Source organism: Physeter macrocephalus, chromosome 20 (genome assembly GCF_002837175.3).
Source record: "Physeter macrocephalus isolate SW-GA chromosome 20, ASM283717v5, whole genome shotgun sequence".
Taxonomy (NCBI): Eukaryota; Metazoa; Chordata; class Mammalia; order Artiodactyla; family Physeteridae; genus Physeter; species Physeter macrocephalus.
The window spans coordinates 26,059,071-26,076,012 of NC_041233.1; the positions used below are offsets into that span (position 1 = coordinate 26,059,071).

At 41.5% G+C, this 16,942-nt stretch overlaps 1 protein-coding gene across 1 annotated transcript in view; it reads left to right on the forward strand.

The window, feature by feature from the left end:
- The first annotated feature begins 826 nt into the window (after positions 1-826).
- Positions 827-16,942, forward strand: part of KAT6B (lysine acetyltransferase 6B) — a 184,803-nt gene continuing 168,687 nt past the window's right edge. Inside the window, 3 exon segments of the mRNA XM_024132104.3 lie at positions 827-989; positions 11,363-11,432; positions 14,431-15,309. Of these exon segments, the coding sequence (XP_023987872.1) occupies positions 14,689-15,309 (621 nt within the window). The 5' untranslated portion in view covers positions 827-989; positions 11,363-11,432; positions 14,431-14,688.

Sequence of the window (16,942 nt, forward strand, 5' to 3'; positions counted from 1 at the left end):
CGGCATGGGATGGCGAGGAGGGTGCAGCTACATCGTACTGCCAGCACCCGGCCTGAGGCTTGCAGGGTAGGGGTGCGTGGGGGGTAAGGATGCGAGCCAGGGGGCGGGCGAGTAGTCGCCCGGGACGGGACGGGAGAGGGTGGAGGAGGGGGCGGGATGGAACGCTCCAGGAGGCGCGCCCGTCCGCGCGCTCCACCGCAGGAGCTAGCGACTGAGAACCTCGAATTTTAACTTCGCGTGCCCGCCCGCGCGCGCCCGCCCGCGCCCACCCCTAAATCCTGCGGCCGCCGCCAGCGATCAGCTCTCACACAAACTTTAGCTGCGGGCTAGGGGCTTTGGGGTTGTGGGGGAGGGGAGAGGGACTAGGCCCTCTGATTGGCGTTGTCTGCAGCCAATAAGGCCAAGTGCCTCTCCTGCGAGTAGACCCAATCCATTTCTAGAGGTAGAAGGGGCGGGTAGGTGGAAGTGGAGGTGGCGCGGTGTCTGGGAGAGAGAAAAAGGGCTGGACCAATGGGTGCCCAGAAGAGGCGGGCCCAGAGGTCTGTTGATTGGTACTGGCAGTGGACCCACCCCCGGGGTGGTACCGGAGGGGGGGATGATGGGTCGAGGGGTGTGGCTATGCGGAGGCGAGATGACCGGCAGGATCCTACCCCAATGGGCTGCAGAGTGGTTACTGTGTGGGTGACGGACAGACCCTCAGGCCAACGGGTGGCCCTAAGTGTCTGCGGTCTAGCCCAATGGAGCAGCGCCGGGGCGGGGCCGCGGCTCGGGTTTAATGAGACTCCATTGGGCTGTAATCAGTGTCATGTCGGATTCATGTCAACGACAACAACAGGGGGACACAAAATGGCGGCGGCTTAGCTCCTACCCCTGGCGGCGGCGGCAACGGTGGCGGAGGCGACGGCACCTCCTCCAGGCGGCAGCCGCGGCTTCTTTCTCAGGCAGCGGCAGCGCCCCCGGCAGGTGCGGTGGCGGTGGCGCGCGGCCAGGTCTGTCACCCACCCCGCGCGTTCCCAGGGGGAGGAGACTGGGCGGGAGGGGGGCGGGCGGGGGGGGGAAATCGGGGGCTTGTGTCGCCCCTCCCACAGGCCTCTGCGCGAGGGTTACCGCGGGGCCGCTCGGGGTCAGGCTGCCCCTGAGCGTGACGGTAGGGGGCGGGGGAAAGGGGTGGAGGGACAGGCCCCGCCCCTCAGCGGAGCCTCCAGGGCAAGGGGCGGGCTCGGGTGGTAGGAAGGCGGGGGTTTGGAGGGGTTTTCTGAGTGGGAGAGACTCAGTAGGAACGGTGGGGGGGCCAGTGAGTGTCGGAAGTACACTCCCAGTGAGGGGGTGGGTGGGAGGGGAAACGAGGTGTGCAGGCAGGTGCAGAGGGGAGAGTGGGAAGAGTGCAAAATTGGAGATGTGGAAGGGGGACCGAGGGGCAGGTGAAATGGTGTAGAAGGGTGAGATTGCAGTTATCTGGGGGCAGAGTAAGAATGGATTTGGGTGTGGTAGATGTGGAGTAGTGTTGAGAAAGCGATGCAGAGTAGATATTGGATTGGAGGAAGTATTGGGGAAACTGAGAAACAGGTACATTTACTGTGGTGGGAAGGAGGTATGTGGGTGAATCGGCATGTTGGAATAGGAAGGTTTGCTAGCTTTGGGGAATAGGAAGCATTAAAAAAAACATGGAGGGATGAGACGGTTATTTTTGGGAGTCTCTGAAAAATAAGACAGCACAGCAGACTTAAATGTGAAGTGAGGCTACTTAGAACTTAGATATATGCAAAATATATCTAGCAGAAAATCTCATGGGGTCAGGGGGTTGGAAAGGGTGACAGATGTGAAGAAAGATGGGTGGGGCTGGGTGAATGTGATTTAGACTGCACCCAGAGTGAGGATGGGGCAGCAGAGAAAGGTGTTAGTTTGGAATACAGGGTTGTTAGATAGGCTGGATTTCTTGGGTGTAACTTGAGCTGGGGTCAGGAAAGGGGGAACAGGGTGTCTGTCTCAGAAGGAGGCTCCCTGTGTACTACCTCGGGAAAGGGCATTGTGTAGTTTTGAATTTGTAAGTACTTTGAGGTGAGTGCAGGGAGTGGTGTGAGACAAGGGGCAAAGGCAGAGGAGGGGTTAGATTACAAACGTGGAAAATAGGAAAAGAGAACCAGTGAGACAAGTTTGGGGTGGAGGTACCCAGAAATTCAAGGTAAAGAGAAAGAGTATATGAAGACTCCTCCATATAGGGACAGGAGGTGGGAGTAGCTAATGGGAATGTTGGGATAGTTATGTGGTACTCCAAAAAAGGTGTGTGTTTGTTGGCTTGTTTGTTTTGTAAGACTACGAGTAAAGTACATTCTTCCTGTCTTGTGTACCCTAAATTTTCTGGGATAGCCCTGAAGTAAAACACTCCATTCTTTTTTTTTAAATCAATTTATTTATTTATGTATGTATTTATTTTTGGCTGCATCGGTTATTCGTTGCTGCACGCGGGCTTTCGTTAGTTGCATGGAGCGGGGGCTGCTCTTTGTTGTGGTGCGCGGGCTTCTCATCGTGGTGACTTCTCTTGTTGTGGAGCACGGACTCTAGGCGCGCGGGCTTCAGTAGTTGTGGCATGCAGGCTCATTAGTTGGGGCTCAAGGTCCTGGAGCGCATGCTCAGTAGTTGTGGTGCAGGGGCTTAGGTGCTCCGCGGCATGTGGGATTTTCCTGGACCAGGGCTTGAACCCGTGTCCCCTGCATTGGCAGGCGGGTTCTTAACCACTGCGCCACCAGGGAAGCCCTCCATTCTTTTTTTTATTCATAAATTCTAAACACATTTATCAAAATGAATTGGGGCAGGGTTTTTTTTTTCATGTTTTTAAGAAGGAAAGCATAATGCATGTTTCAGTAAAGGATAAGATTCTTACCTGAGAACTTATACTTAGGGTTGAAGGTTGAGAAGGTGACGTGATGGTTAAAGAAAAAAAGCAGAAGAAAAGATAGAGGCAGAGGAAGGTTCTAACATTAAAGGAGGAACTTAGGGGTAATGACACGGTCCGTTGAAATTTTGCCTACCAGCCAAACCCAGGCCTCTGAGTAGAGTGGATGTTATGTCATTGCCGTTACACCAAATGTTTGTCTCTGCACTGCTTGTCAGATGTAAGGCATAACGGGAATGAAAGGTAAAATAGGGTGAGTATTGGAAGGTAGTTGAGAAAATTCCATAAATAATGTTAATGTACTTCAGAAACTTTCATGGACTTTCGAATGCCAGTTAAAAGACTTAGCCAACCGATATGGCTTTACTAAATGCCAGGGTTCCTCACAGGTGACTTTTCGGTCTCTTAGATAGTTCTCGACATAATAGTTTCAGTTTTCGTGCGTACCGTGTATACGAATGCCTGTATTTTTATCAAGTGAGAGAAAAGGAATTGTTTTATGAAAGCAGGGATGTGTGAGCTGTAGTGATCCATCTTTGCTTATAGAACAGTAAATGACTAGTAGATGGGAGAAGTGTGAGGAAGGGATATTTCTTCCCTGTAATGCTTTAATTTGCATTTCCAAAGCACCTTTTTTTTTTTTTTTTTTTTCACAAAGCACAGAGGTGATCTCCCTGTGCTATGCGGCAGCTTCCCACTAGCTATCTAATTTACATTTGGTAGTGCATATATGTCCCTGCCACTCTCTCACTTCGTCACAGCTTACCCTTCCCCCTCCCCATGTCCTCAAGTCCATGCTCTAGTAGGTCTGTGTTTTATTCCTGTCCTACCACTAATCTCTTCATGACATTTTTTTTTCTTAGATTCCATATATATGTGTTAGCATACGGTATTTGTTTTTCTCCTTCTGACTTACTTCACTCTGTATGACAGACTCCAGTTCTATCCACCTCATTACAAATAACTCAGTTTCATTTCTTTTTATGGCTGAGTAATATTCCATTGTATATATGTGCCACATCTTCTTTATCCATTCATCTGTTGATGGACACTTAGGTTGCTTCCATGTCCTGGCTATTGTAAATAGAGCTGCAATGAACATTTTGGTACATGACTCTTTTTGAATTATGGTTTTCTCAGGGTATATGCCCAGTAGTGGGATTGCGGGGTCGTATGGTAGATCTATTTGTAGTTTTTTAAGGAACCTCCATACTGTTCTCCATAGTGGCTGTATCAAATTACACCTTTAAGCGCCTTTTTTTAGGACTCCCACAATCTTCCACAATTTTTGTATCATCCATTCCACTCTTGCTGGATATTTGAGTTGTTTCTAGTGTTGGGAAATTGTGAACTAAGCTGCTGTGAGTGTTCCTGTATCCGTCATCTGGTGCGCACGTTCACAGTCTCTCTGAGGTGTACACCTAGGAATGGAGCTGCTGGTTCACAGGCAGCGCGTGACCGTTTATGCTGGTTTATGCCTGTTGTCCCGGTGTAATTAGTAGTATAGCACCTTTAATTCTCAGCAGTGTCTGGATTTGGATGATGAGCTGTATGGTTGCCCTAGTCACGGGGTATGCTTGTCTTCAACTTTACTAGGTACCAGTCAGACTGTTTTCCAAAAGTGTCGTACCACGTTATACTCCCTCCAGTATATTATTTCATATATAGATATTGATATAGATATATAGATCCCTGGCTTCTCATCCTCCCCAACTTAGTCTTTTCAATTTAGCCAATCTGGTAAACTTTGCATTTACTTGATTAGTAAGGAGGTTGAACAGCTTTTCATATATTTATTGGCTACCTGGATTTCCTCGTTTGTAAAGTTCCTGTTTAAGTCGGTCCCCACCCCCACCCGCCTTTTTGTAAATTGGTCCTTGTGTCTTTCATTGCTATTTAGAAGTTCTTTATTTACTCTGGATACAAATTCTTTGTCCTGTGTGTGTGTTGCAAATGCCTTCCTCCATTCTCTGGCTTGCCTTTTCACTCTCTTTATGGTGTCTTTTAATGAACAGAACTTCTTAATTTTAATGGAGTCAAATTTACTGGTCTTTTCTTTATGGTTAGTGTTTTTTGGGTTTTGTTTTAAGACTCTTTTCCTGCCCTCAGGTTAAGTAGATATTCTCCTATCAGTATTCTAAAAGCTTTACTGACCTTAAAAGATGTATGATTATGAGTCAGATACACTCTTTTGACCCCATCTTCGCCATTACAAATCTATTTTTGCTTTTCTTCACTTTCTTCTGTTCTCTGTCTTGAATTTTTACTTGTCTGCAACTATAACTAAGAGCCAGGTGCTGACTTCCCCTGTCTCATAGGAGAAAATGGTCATATAGACAGAAGTTCAGCCAGGTTAGATTTTATAGGTCTCCAGCTGACTGTATTGCCCTTTTTCCTTTTATGAGCTAGCATTTTATTGTGTTCCTGCTATGTGTCTGCCACCATCCTTGGTTCTTTCATATTTGTTATCTCAATTATTCCTCTTTATAGTTCTGCAAAACTGTAAATTTTTCTCATTTTTACAAGCGGGAAAACTGAGACTTAGATTGATTCAGTAACATGTCCAATATCCCACAGTTTAGCTAGCTGACAAGGTGGGGACTTGATTTCTGAACTCTCTAGGTCCATCCCATCATAGCACATCGCCTTGTTAACACAAGCCTGTTTGATAAGATCCAAAACCGATGAGAATAACTTTCTTTTAATGTAATATGTCCTACTTTAAGCACTCATAGAGATAATTATTGTGAAACTGGATAAAACTGTTGACCTCTCTGTGTATGTTAAAATAGGTAGAGTAGTGCGTGGACCTTAAGAGGTCCTTGGATGGGCAGTAAAGGTTCTGTAAGCCCTTGAAATTGTATGCAAATGTCTGTATGTACATGTGTTCCTTTTAAAAAATAGATCTGTAATTTTCTTGAGATTCTCAGAGGACAACCCTAATGTGTTTTGTTTTGTTTTGTTTTTGCGGTATGCGGGCCTCTCACTGTTGTGGTCTCTCACGTTGCGGAGCACAGGCTCCGGACGTGCAGGCTCAGCGGCCATGGCTCACGGGCCTAGCCGCTCCGCGGCATGTGGGATCTTCTCGGACTGGGGCACGAACCTGTGTCCCCTGCATTGGCAGGCGGACTCTCAACCACTGCACCACCAGGGAAGCCCCCTAATGTGTTTTAAGGCTACACTGGATATCCTGTTTGGAGACATCTGTGATAAAGTTAATGCAGAATTCTGAAATGATGTGTATTTTCAAAATAATCTTTAAAAAATTCAGATGTCAGATTTTCTTCTTAATGTGTCATTCTCAGTCTTTGTCATTAAAACCCAGCTAAAGCTCATTTGAGATTTGGAAGAAAACTAGGATTGAATAGCAATTTTAAAATGCCAAAAAAGACACTCTAAATTTAGTTGATTATTTCTTAAGTGAAAGTGCTTAGTTATAATATCATCATTACTAATCAGTGTACCCTGGCTCCAAAGGCCTGATGACTACACATGACTTTTCATCTTGTCTCTAAAATCCTCTGTTTTACAAGGGATCAAATTTCCTGTGAGGTTCCTAACAGTGTGATTAAAGTTTAGAGACTGAAACTGTTGAGCACTTAAATGCAGGGATGACTATGCAAATGTAATTCATGGCTTCACCAGGAGATTTGGGACATGTCTCTACTAATTTATGATGATGATGTTGAAACTAATCTTTGCTAGGGATTATGGAAGCCATAATAGTTTATTGATGGTTCAGTTATTGTTTGTTGAAGCAGATTTACACAATTATAGTTTAATGACATGACAAGGATATTGTCAACTAGGAGCGCATGACATGAAAAATTAAACTTCCAATTAATATAATATGTATTAGTTGAAATGATAATTTTCATGGTGATTTAGCCTCTTAGAAATCCTTGGAAAACATTATTAGCTTATGAATTGAAAACTCTCTATGTTAATGAGTAGTGAGAAGGAACTTAGTATTATTCTAAAAAGATGGGAAATTAAATATTCAATTCAGCTAACATTTATGGAGTGCCTACTCTGGGCTTGCTGCTGAGTTAGGCTCATAAATATAAGTTGAACACGATTGATATGTGGAGAGAGGAAATACTGGTTGCTTTTGTTTGTTCCTTCAGTCATACTTCCTTCCAGCCTATACTGGATGGATACCATTGCCAGAATTATTCAAACGTTCAACAAATTTGTGTGTGCGTGCATGTGTGTGTGTGCTTGCACTCCACTATACCTTATTGTGTCACTACTCCTGCAGTGGCTTTCTGTTACTTCATCTGTCATGTTCACACGCCTCAGCCTGGCTTTCGTCACAGCCAACTTTATTTCTTATTCCTCTTCAACACATCCCCACTCCAGGCATGCACATGGATTACGAATCCCTTTGGCCTGACAGCTCATTCTTAGCTCTGTGCCTTCTCCGAGATTCCCTTCATTCATTTAGTGATGCATTCATTTAACAAATAGGCATTGAGCCCCTCTTATGTTAAGTTGTGGTCCTGGGAAGTCTTGGGGCACGCCAAGATGAATCAAACATGAGTCCTGTTCTTAAGAATTGTACAGTCTAGTAGGGGAGGCGAGGTCCGTGTATGAGTAAGCAAAATACAAAGTGGAAAATGAATGCCAAATAATAAGAAAGCTAAAACCTTCCTGTTAGACAAAGTGATGTAGGGCTTCTGAGAAGGTGTCTGTTTGCACTGGGCCACAAAGGATTTGAATTGGGGTGGAGAGGCCAGGCAGTTGTCCAAGTTCTGCCTTGTCTTTCAAGGTCCAGTTTAAGTCCTCTCTGTCCAAGGGATGTTCTACCCATCCACACTCAACAAGGAATAGTCACGGTTGTTTTCAGACATTTTTCCTTCTGTATTCAGCGGAACCCTTTCTTTGAAGTGAATCTTATGGAGAAGCCCATTATACATAGAATAGTTAAGGTAGAGATGCTTTGTTTGGTGCAAAGGATTATGGTGGCCCTAGTGTTTAACCCACAGAGGCACCTGCAGGTGGTGCCCATACCCAAGGCACTTTCTCACAAGAGATCCAAGGAGCCTAGTTTGAAAACCAATGGAGAGACAGGAAAGTGTTTAGGTTTTAGCATCTGAATTAAAATCTTTCATGACTTAGTGGTCTGAGGTCTTGACCTTCAGGAATCTGTTTTTCTTTTGCAAAATGCGGGCAACAGTGCTACCTTACAGGGTTATTTTAATGTTTACTGATAATCTATGTAAAGTGCCTGGTCCACAGTAGGTGTCGGACAATGGTTGCTATTATTATAGTTTAGTGCTTTATTTCTTTTTTAAAAAAATAATTTGGGGTGAAATTCACATAACATAAAACTAACCATTTTATTTTATTTATTATTTATTTTTATAAATTTACTTTATTTATTTATTTTTGGCTGCATTGGGTCTTCGTTGCTGCGCGTGGGCTTTCTCTACTTGCAGCAAGAGGGGGCTTCTTTTCGTTGCACTGCATGGGCTTCTCATTGTGGTGGCTTCTCTTGTTGCGGAGCTTGGGCTCTAGGTGTGTAGGCTTCAGTAGTTGTGGTGCATGGGCTCGGTAGTTATGGCTTGCAGGCTCAGTAGTTGTGGCTTGCAGGCTCAGTAGTTGTGGTGCACAGGCTTAGTTGCTCCATGGCATGTGGGATCTTCCTGGACCAGGGCTCGAACCCGTGTCCCCTGCATTGGCAGGCAGATTCATAACCACTGCGCCACCAGGGAAGCCCAAAACTAACCATTTTAAAGTGAACAATTCAGTGACATTTAGTATATTCACAGTGTTGTGTGACTACCACCTCTATGTAGTTTCAAAACATTGTCATCATTCCAAAATAAAATCCCTTACCCATTAAGCAGTTTTTTCCTAACCACTTCCCCCATCCCTGCTCAGGCCCCACCAATCTACGTTGTGTTTATAGCTTTATCTGTTCTGGATGTTTCCTATAAATGGGATTATTATGATATGTAACCTTTTGTGTCTGGCTTCTTTCACAACATATTTTTGAGGTTCATCCATGTTGTAGCATGTATCACTGCTTCATTTCTTATTATGACTGAATAATATTCCAGTGTATGGATATATCACATTTTCTTCATCCATTCATCTGTTGATGGACATTGGCCTTTTTCCACTTTTTGGCTATCATGAATAGTGCTGTCATGAACATGATTGTACGTGTACTTATTTGAGTACCTGTTTTCAGGTCTTTGGGGTATATACCTAGCAGTGGAAATGTGGGGTCATACAGTAATTTTATGTTTAACTTTTTGAGGAACCACCAAATGGTGCTTAATTGCTTCTTATACCCACAGCATCTACCATAGGGCTGTACTCACAGAACAACATCTCACTAAATATTTGTTGGTTGTTCTTTGATTAGTATTTATAAACTCACCTCCCAATTCACATGTTTTAGGCCTTGAGCATTAATTTTAAGGGAAATAGATGCATCCAGGACTTGAAAGTTAGCCAGTATCACCGTATGGATGTATCTGATGTTGTCAGACAGCAGATATTTGTTCGCCGAGGATGCTGTTTGGAGCAGCTGTGCTAATGGTCTGTGTTGGGTGGTTACAGAAGAAAAGTTAAGGTCCCTTCCCTTAAGCAGTGTATGTTCTGTTTCAGAAGATATTGTTAAGATTTGTGGATCCTCACTCAATTACATAGCAGGCTATGAAAAAATCCAGGAGCCTATAAAAGTGAGAGAGCTAAAAATAACTGTTAACAAGTGAAACTCAGGATGACAAAAGAGTAAACTCTATTAATCTTCATTTTTTTCTACCACTGTTTTTTGGCTCATCCACAATCTCATGACTTGAGTGTTATGACATTGATTTTGAAACAACACACAGCTTTAGCAAAAGCTTAGAGGAGGCTTCACATATTATTTATGATCCAGGATATTTTGACTCTTCTTATTGCTGACATGTGTATTTCTGAATAGTGTTGATATTTATATAATTCTAATGAAGCCAAAAGCTCAGTGTTGGACTAAGCATTTCTCTAGATCTGTTTAGAATAGTGTGTAATGAGTGATGTAAATAGTGTTTTACTATAAGACTGTATGGTACAACCATATAATTTACTGATGTTATTTTGTAGTTAAAAATAAAATGATTCAAAACCTTAGAAAATAGAATAATTTAATTTTGATGTAGCATGAGTCCCCAGAATTAATTTGGAATGACTCATTCTCATTTTGATAGGCTTTTAGTCCAACTTTCAAGTTTTTATAGAAAAAACTGAAAAGAGAATAATGGTTTTTAGGGTCGTACTTGTAATAGAATATGCTATCTACGTATGAAACAAATCCTAGGGCTCTGGAAAAGAGAAGTGGTATGGATAATTCTGAATCAGGGGAAGAAACATTTCTATTTGCCTTTTGAATGAATTATGCATATTTTTCCTTAGATTTGTCTTTCTAGTTAGATACTGCTTAGACTAAAATTAAATTGGTTTTCAATCTATTCTCTTAGCATATACCAGTTTACAGTGGGGCCAGTGGGATGTCAGAAACAAACCAGCCTAAGATTAAAAAATTTGCAGTGGATAATATACAAAGTGGATAATATACATGTGTTTAGTTGAGAATTGGCTGCAGATAAGAGACTTCTGATTTTGTTCCTCTCCTAGCTCTGTGTGTGTGTATGTTTTTAACACTGATTCGGCTTGTAGCAAAGAGCTGCTGAGTTACATCTGCTTCTGCCTAATTAACTCTGTTGGTTAGTGTCAGATGAGAGCTAATTTTGATATTAAATTGAGGAGTGGGGTGTGTGTCTGTGACTGGGGGAAGGGAGAAGGGGGATCCAAGGTTGCTTGGTTGTTTTGTACACTATCAAAGTGCAGCTATTCACAGTGTTGTTTTACATTTATTTTTTGCCTTTGAAGTAAAAATGATCACTACTGCCCTGAAATGTGACCTGTACCAGCACATACTTACTATTGTGAAAAATGGTGCATCCTTCTCTTAGGTGTAGTTATTGGCCATATCTTGATACTTCAATCAGTACCTAGATGCCAGGTGACCTTTGGGACAAATAGTGAATGTTGCCTGGGAAAGTTAATATTGACCTTTAAACAATGTTCGACTTTTTTTTTTCCTCCAGACAAAATGTTATACCTGCCTGGCTATTTGAGTAATAGTGGGATTTTTTTTTTTTTAAATGATGGAATTCTTTTTTAGACTCCATCACAAACCTGATTTTTTAAAATTTGGAGAACAGGTCTGTCCTTAAAGAAGAGTGAAAGTTTACTTCTTTAGGCACTCGCTGTGGGGCTTCATGTCCTGTCCTGAATTCCATGTTCTTAAATACCCTTTAGTGGTATGAAAGCTAACATACCACCAAACATAGTATACCAGTAAATTCACTGCAGCTGTTTGGATTGAATAGTTGTGGAGATCCATAGATGGTTGCTGAATTTTAGGGATGTCCTTATGCCCAAATTAACATTTACATTTTTTTCTTTTGGCAGATTTGCCTGAGGATCTGGACAATCTTCTTTTTTGTCATGGACTTTTAAAACACTTGGAGTTCCAATTCTGGTATTTTCCCTTGTTTTATTATATTTTTAAGATATAAAATGTCAGTCTTGTTGAAATATGTTGGTAATGGAGATGAACAATTCTTTTGATTGTGGTTAGGATTGTGGTAATAGCTTGTCATGAAGGTATATTTTAAGTGTTTATTAGTTATGAAATGTGTTTTGTCTTAATGTATGTTTATTTGCTTGTGTAACCAAAATGCCTGAAAGCAACTTTGCAATATTGGATACTTTTCTGTGACCTCTTTTCCTGCTTCCTGCAGTTGTATTTTGTGCAATCAAATTAAATTAGTTGGTTCATCCTGAATAAATGATGAAAGATGAAATAATTATTTGGACATGGTGAAATGTCTTCTATTGAAATTTTGCCCCAAACCATTTCACTTTGGAAAGATCAGCTTCCTGTTTTAAACTTACTAAAGCAGAGTGATTCCTGTGTTCTATCGTGAAAGTGGTTGCACTATGAAAGCCAATGATTTCATTCCTAAACACACCATGTTCCAAGTCTAACAGTCAGTAATTTATATAATGACACAAAGGGGAGTGCTTATTAGATTTGCAGATGACATAGATGACAGAATCAAGTTTCAAAACAATTTTTAACAAGTTGGAAGACAGACTCAAGCCAACAAGATGTACTTGAACTGTGATAAAATTAAAAAATCCCAGCATTTAAATTTGCATAAGGAAGAGAATGAAAAGACTCGGCTTGACAGAATTTTTGAAAGAATATCTGGGATTTTAGTTGGACTGCACGCTTGGCATGAGCCAGTTGTATGGCAGGCCTGGTAAGGAAGTTCATGTTACCTTGGGTTGCATTTATAATTGGATAATGCCTGGAATGCCAGATTTTAAGATGGGCATTGCCCAAACTAATGAGTGACCAAGAGGAGGAGGTGCTTGGAAACCTGTGATAATGTGGGCATGTTAAGGAACTGAGATATGAGTGGTCCAAGGTGGGGCTGGAGGTAGAATGGGGTTTGATTGTAGCAGTTTTCAAAAGATACTTGTTTTCAAGTATATGAAGGCTCCTCATATTAAAGAATTTCTTGAGGTTGTTCCAGGGGAACTAGGACTAGTGGGTAGAAGTTATGGGAAGGCAGATTTTGGCTCCTGTGAGCAAGAAATATATTACAGTTAGAGCTGTCCAACAGTGGCATGAGCTGTCTTAAGAAGTGACAAATTCTTAATCACTGGAAGTATTTTGAGACTTATGGCCTATCTGTTGGGGATATTGAACAAGGGATCTTTTACTGTTTAACTAGAGGTTGGACTGGATAACCTCGAAGGTCCCTTTAGCCCCACATTTCTGAGGGGAGAAAAATGGAGTGAACCTATAGCTTACTGATTGCAAAAAGGACAATCCTTTTTAAATTGCCTCTTTCAAGCTGACTGAACTAGTATAGTTAAATGGCCTAATTGTTTTCAGCAACAGAGTCTTTGAGAGCAAATGTTAAATTCTTCAGTGTATCTGGCTAAAGTTTTGAGGAAAGACATTATTTTCCCCTTTGAGGTACATTAAATGTAAGTAAACAACCAGAGATAACTTTAATTTTATATTTTATGAGACATTTTTCAGAGTATGTAGACATTGTATTGGATGGAAGTGATGATAGCTACTATATACTGAATATTAGATACTGTGTTCACTTAATTCTCTCAACAATCCTGGGAGGGATATACTGTTATTTCCCTACAGGTAAAGTGATGGAAATGTAAGTCATTTTCCCAGGGTTTCTCCGCTAGACATTTGTAGGGCTGGCATGCATACTATTAGTCTCATTGCAGAGGGAGAACTAGCTAGAGCAGGCAGTCGTGGCTCAGGTGAAGACAGCGCTGACTTAGACTTTAGAATAATGGCATTTGAGCCTTGAGTCTATTACTGACTGTTATACTGAGTGAGTTCCACCTTCCCCTGAGCCTCAGTTTACCCATTGAGTCATCCTGCAGATTACATGACAAGTTATACGCAAGCACACTCTGTAAACTTTAAACTATATTATCTGTGAAGAGCAAGGTTAGAGCCCAGGTATGACCCAACTCCCAGGCCAGGATTCTTTGGCCTGGTGCTCTTGGCAGGTGTACTCAATACCAGATTGGAGACCTAGGAGATTTTTGTGTACACCTGGATGTTCTCAGAGAGCAGTATCACTCCCTACCTGGTGTCAGATTTGTACAAACCTTGCTCGAATTGAGCAGTTTCATGAGCTAACTGGGTACTAAGACACCTAGAGTTTTCCATTGTTCAAAAGGTGACCAGTTATGTTACTACATTAGTTTCAGTTTTCCAACGTGTGGGTTAGAGAATGTCACCGACCCTCTTCAAAGGGATGGGAAAACATGATTCTGTAGAAATGGCTCAATGGGAAATTTTCTTACTTGTGAGTCTTGGGAAATAGAATGTTTAGCTGAAACAGAAGAATCAGGATCATTGCTTTTTTCTTTTTTTGGCTGCACCGCGCATCTTGCGGCATCTTAGTTCCCCGACCAGGGTTAGGGATCAAACCCAACCCTGCCCCGTGCAGTGGAAGTGTGGAGTTCTAACCACTGGACTGCCAGGGAATTCCCTCTTTTTTTTTTTAAGTTTCAGATTTTTTGAAGTAGGTTTAATGTACTTCCATCAAATTTTTTGCATCATAGACTTATTCTTTTATGTTGATTTTATGTTTATAGTAGACATATATCTTGAACTGCTGTCATGGAATTTTATTAATTTCAATAAAGGTTATCCATTAAATATATAGCTTAGATGTGATCTCTTAAATGCCCCATGAATGACTCATATAAATAACGTGTAAAATCCTAAAAGAAATTCCTTCTCAGACTGTGACCCAGTTTCTGGTTGGCAAATATAGTCGCTCTGGCTTTGTTACATAATACCTGCCTGTCATTACTTCTGTGGTCATTTTGCATCTGAAAAGGTAATACTAAAGAGTCTTTTAATTTATTTTTAGAAGTTTCATTATTAAGAGGCTTTCCCCCCTTTTTAATCCTTTAAGGTCTTGATTTCCTGGTTAAAGATGTTCTTCACCCGAATGAAATTTTTCCTGTTGGTCAAATAAGACAACTATCAACATTGCCTGTTTGTCCTCTTTTTAATCTCTAAAGGATGGATGTTTGTAAGATGTTGCTTAATATGGTCTGGAATACTCTGGCCATTTGTTGAATTGTAAATGACTTTCAAATGTGCAAGTTCTGTTAAATACAAGGAGAACCTCTATGGGTAACTTTTGTATTGAAGAAGTCATTTGTCAACCATGGTAAAACTTGCAAACCCACTTTATACAGAGTGGATTCTTGAAGCTATACAGAAAATAAAAAAGCAAAAGCAAAGGCCCTCTGAAGAGAGAATCTGCCATGCAGTCAGCACTTCCCATGGGTTGGATAAGAAGACAGTCTCTGAACAGCTGGAACTCAGTGTTCAGGATGGCTCAGTTCTCAAAGTCACCAACAAAGGCCTTGCCTCCTATAAGGACCCAGACAACCCTGGGCGCTTTTCATCAGTTAAACCAGGCACTTTTCCTAAGTCAGCCAAGGGGTCTAGAGGATCATGTAATGATCTCCGCAATGTGGATTGGAATAAACTTCTGAGGAGAGCAATTGAAGGACTTGAGGAGCCCAATGGCTCCTCCCTGAAGAACATAGAGAAGTATCTCAGAAGTCAAAGTGATCTCACAAGCACCACCACCAACCCAGCCTTTCAGCAGCGGCTGCGACTGGGGGCCAAACGTGCGGTGAACAATGGGAGGCTACTGAAAGACGGACCGCAATACAGGGTCAACTATGGAGGCTTAGATGGCAAAGGGGCTCCCAAATACCCCAGTGCTTTCCCATCGTCACTCCCACCTGTCAGCCTTCTACCCCATGAGAAAGACCAGGTAAGTGCAGAATGTCAATACACTGTAAATATTGCCCATTTGACTTGTACAGTTTCAGTTAAGTTTTATACGGACATAAGTTCCGAGTTAAGTGTGATAAAATAAAATGTTTTGCCTCAGAGCAGGCTTATATATTTTAAGAGGTATATATTGTTTTACAGTATAAATTGTTCTATATTGTTTTACAACGTATTAAGGGCTTCCTTGCTGGTTGACTAAGAATTTAATGTGATGATTATGTGGTTTGTTTTTTAAACTATGATTGCTAATCCGTGGGTGCTTGAAGGGACCAGGATAACTTTAATCTTCCTTCCTCAAGGCAGGATCATATATATTTCAAAAATCCAAGAAAGGCCATTATATGTTTTTCTCTTTTTAAATTATTATTTATGTTTATTTTTTTAGCTTTATGAGGTATAATTGATATATTTTTCCCTTTATTGTTATTTCAGAGAAGAAGAATCTATAGACTAATTATTTTAATACTGATAGTCTGTGCATTACTGGAACTGTTTTAATATGTGACCTAAATCCTGCCTGTTTCAATTTAAAGTCATTTGTTATTGTTCACTTCTCAGCAGGTGAAAGTGAATGTTTACTTTGTCTCATACTGTATCTTATAATCTTTGGTTTCTCTGGGGCTTCTGTTATTTCCATAATAATTATACGTATATGGCAGATTTCTCCTTAAGTTACTGCTACAATTTAAAGTCTTTGTTTAAGTAGGATTTTCCTTTGTTTTATTTCAAAGCTATTGAAATTACTGCCCAAACTAAAACCAAAACAGAGCAGTAGCAAATTGTTTATAATGGTTTCGGCCCTCCAGTTTGGGGGCTTGTTGTCTGTCCTTTGGGTGAGTGGATGCATTGATAGCAGTTAACTTTACATCTTGTAAGCCATTAGCCATTGTTGATAGAAAGGGTGGTGGTTTTATGTGCTAACTGCATTTTCAGAAGTGATGGAAACAGTGTTAGGAAAAGCTGTGCTCCTGATGACTTGTTTTTCCTCTTTGGATACTGCTGCGGATAAGATAGACCCTGCTTCCCTTCTTGCCTTAAGCTGATAGAGGCCCAGCTCTACAAACTGGGTGGGACCAGGTGATTTGCCTTTCCACAGACCAATCGAAACCCTAGAATTTCTTTCTTTTTCTTTTTTTTTTAAATGTATTTTTTAAAACATCTTTATTGGAGTATAATTGCTTTACAATGGTGTGTTAGTTTCTGCTTTATAACAAGGTGAATCAGCTATACATATACGTATATCCCCATATCTCCTCCCTCTTGCATCTCCCTCCCACCCTCCCTATCCCACCCCTCTAGGTGGTCACAAAGCACCAAGCTGATCTCCCTGTGCTATGTGGCTGCTTCCCACTAGCTGTCGATTTTACATTTGGTAGTGTATATATGTCCATGCCACTCTCTCACTTCATCCCAGCTTACCCTTCCCCCTCTCCATGTCCTCAAGTCCATTCTCTATGTGTACGTCTTTATTCTTGTCCTGCCCCTAGGTTCTTCAGAACCTTTATTTTTTTTTTAGATTCCATATATATGTGTCAGCATACAGTATTTTTCTCTTTCTGACTTACTTCACTCTGTATGACAGACTCTAGGTCCATCCACCTCACTACAAATAA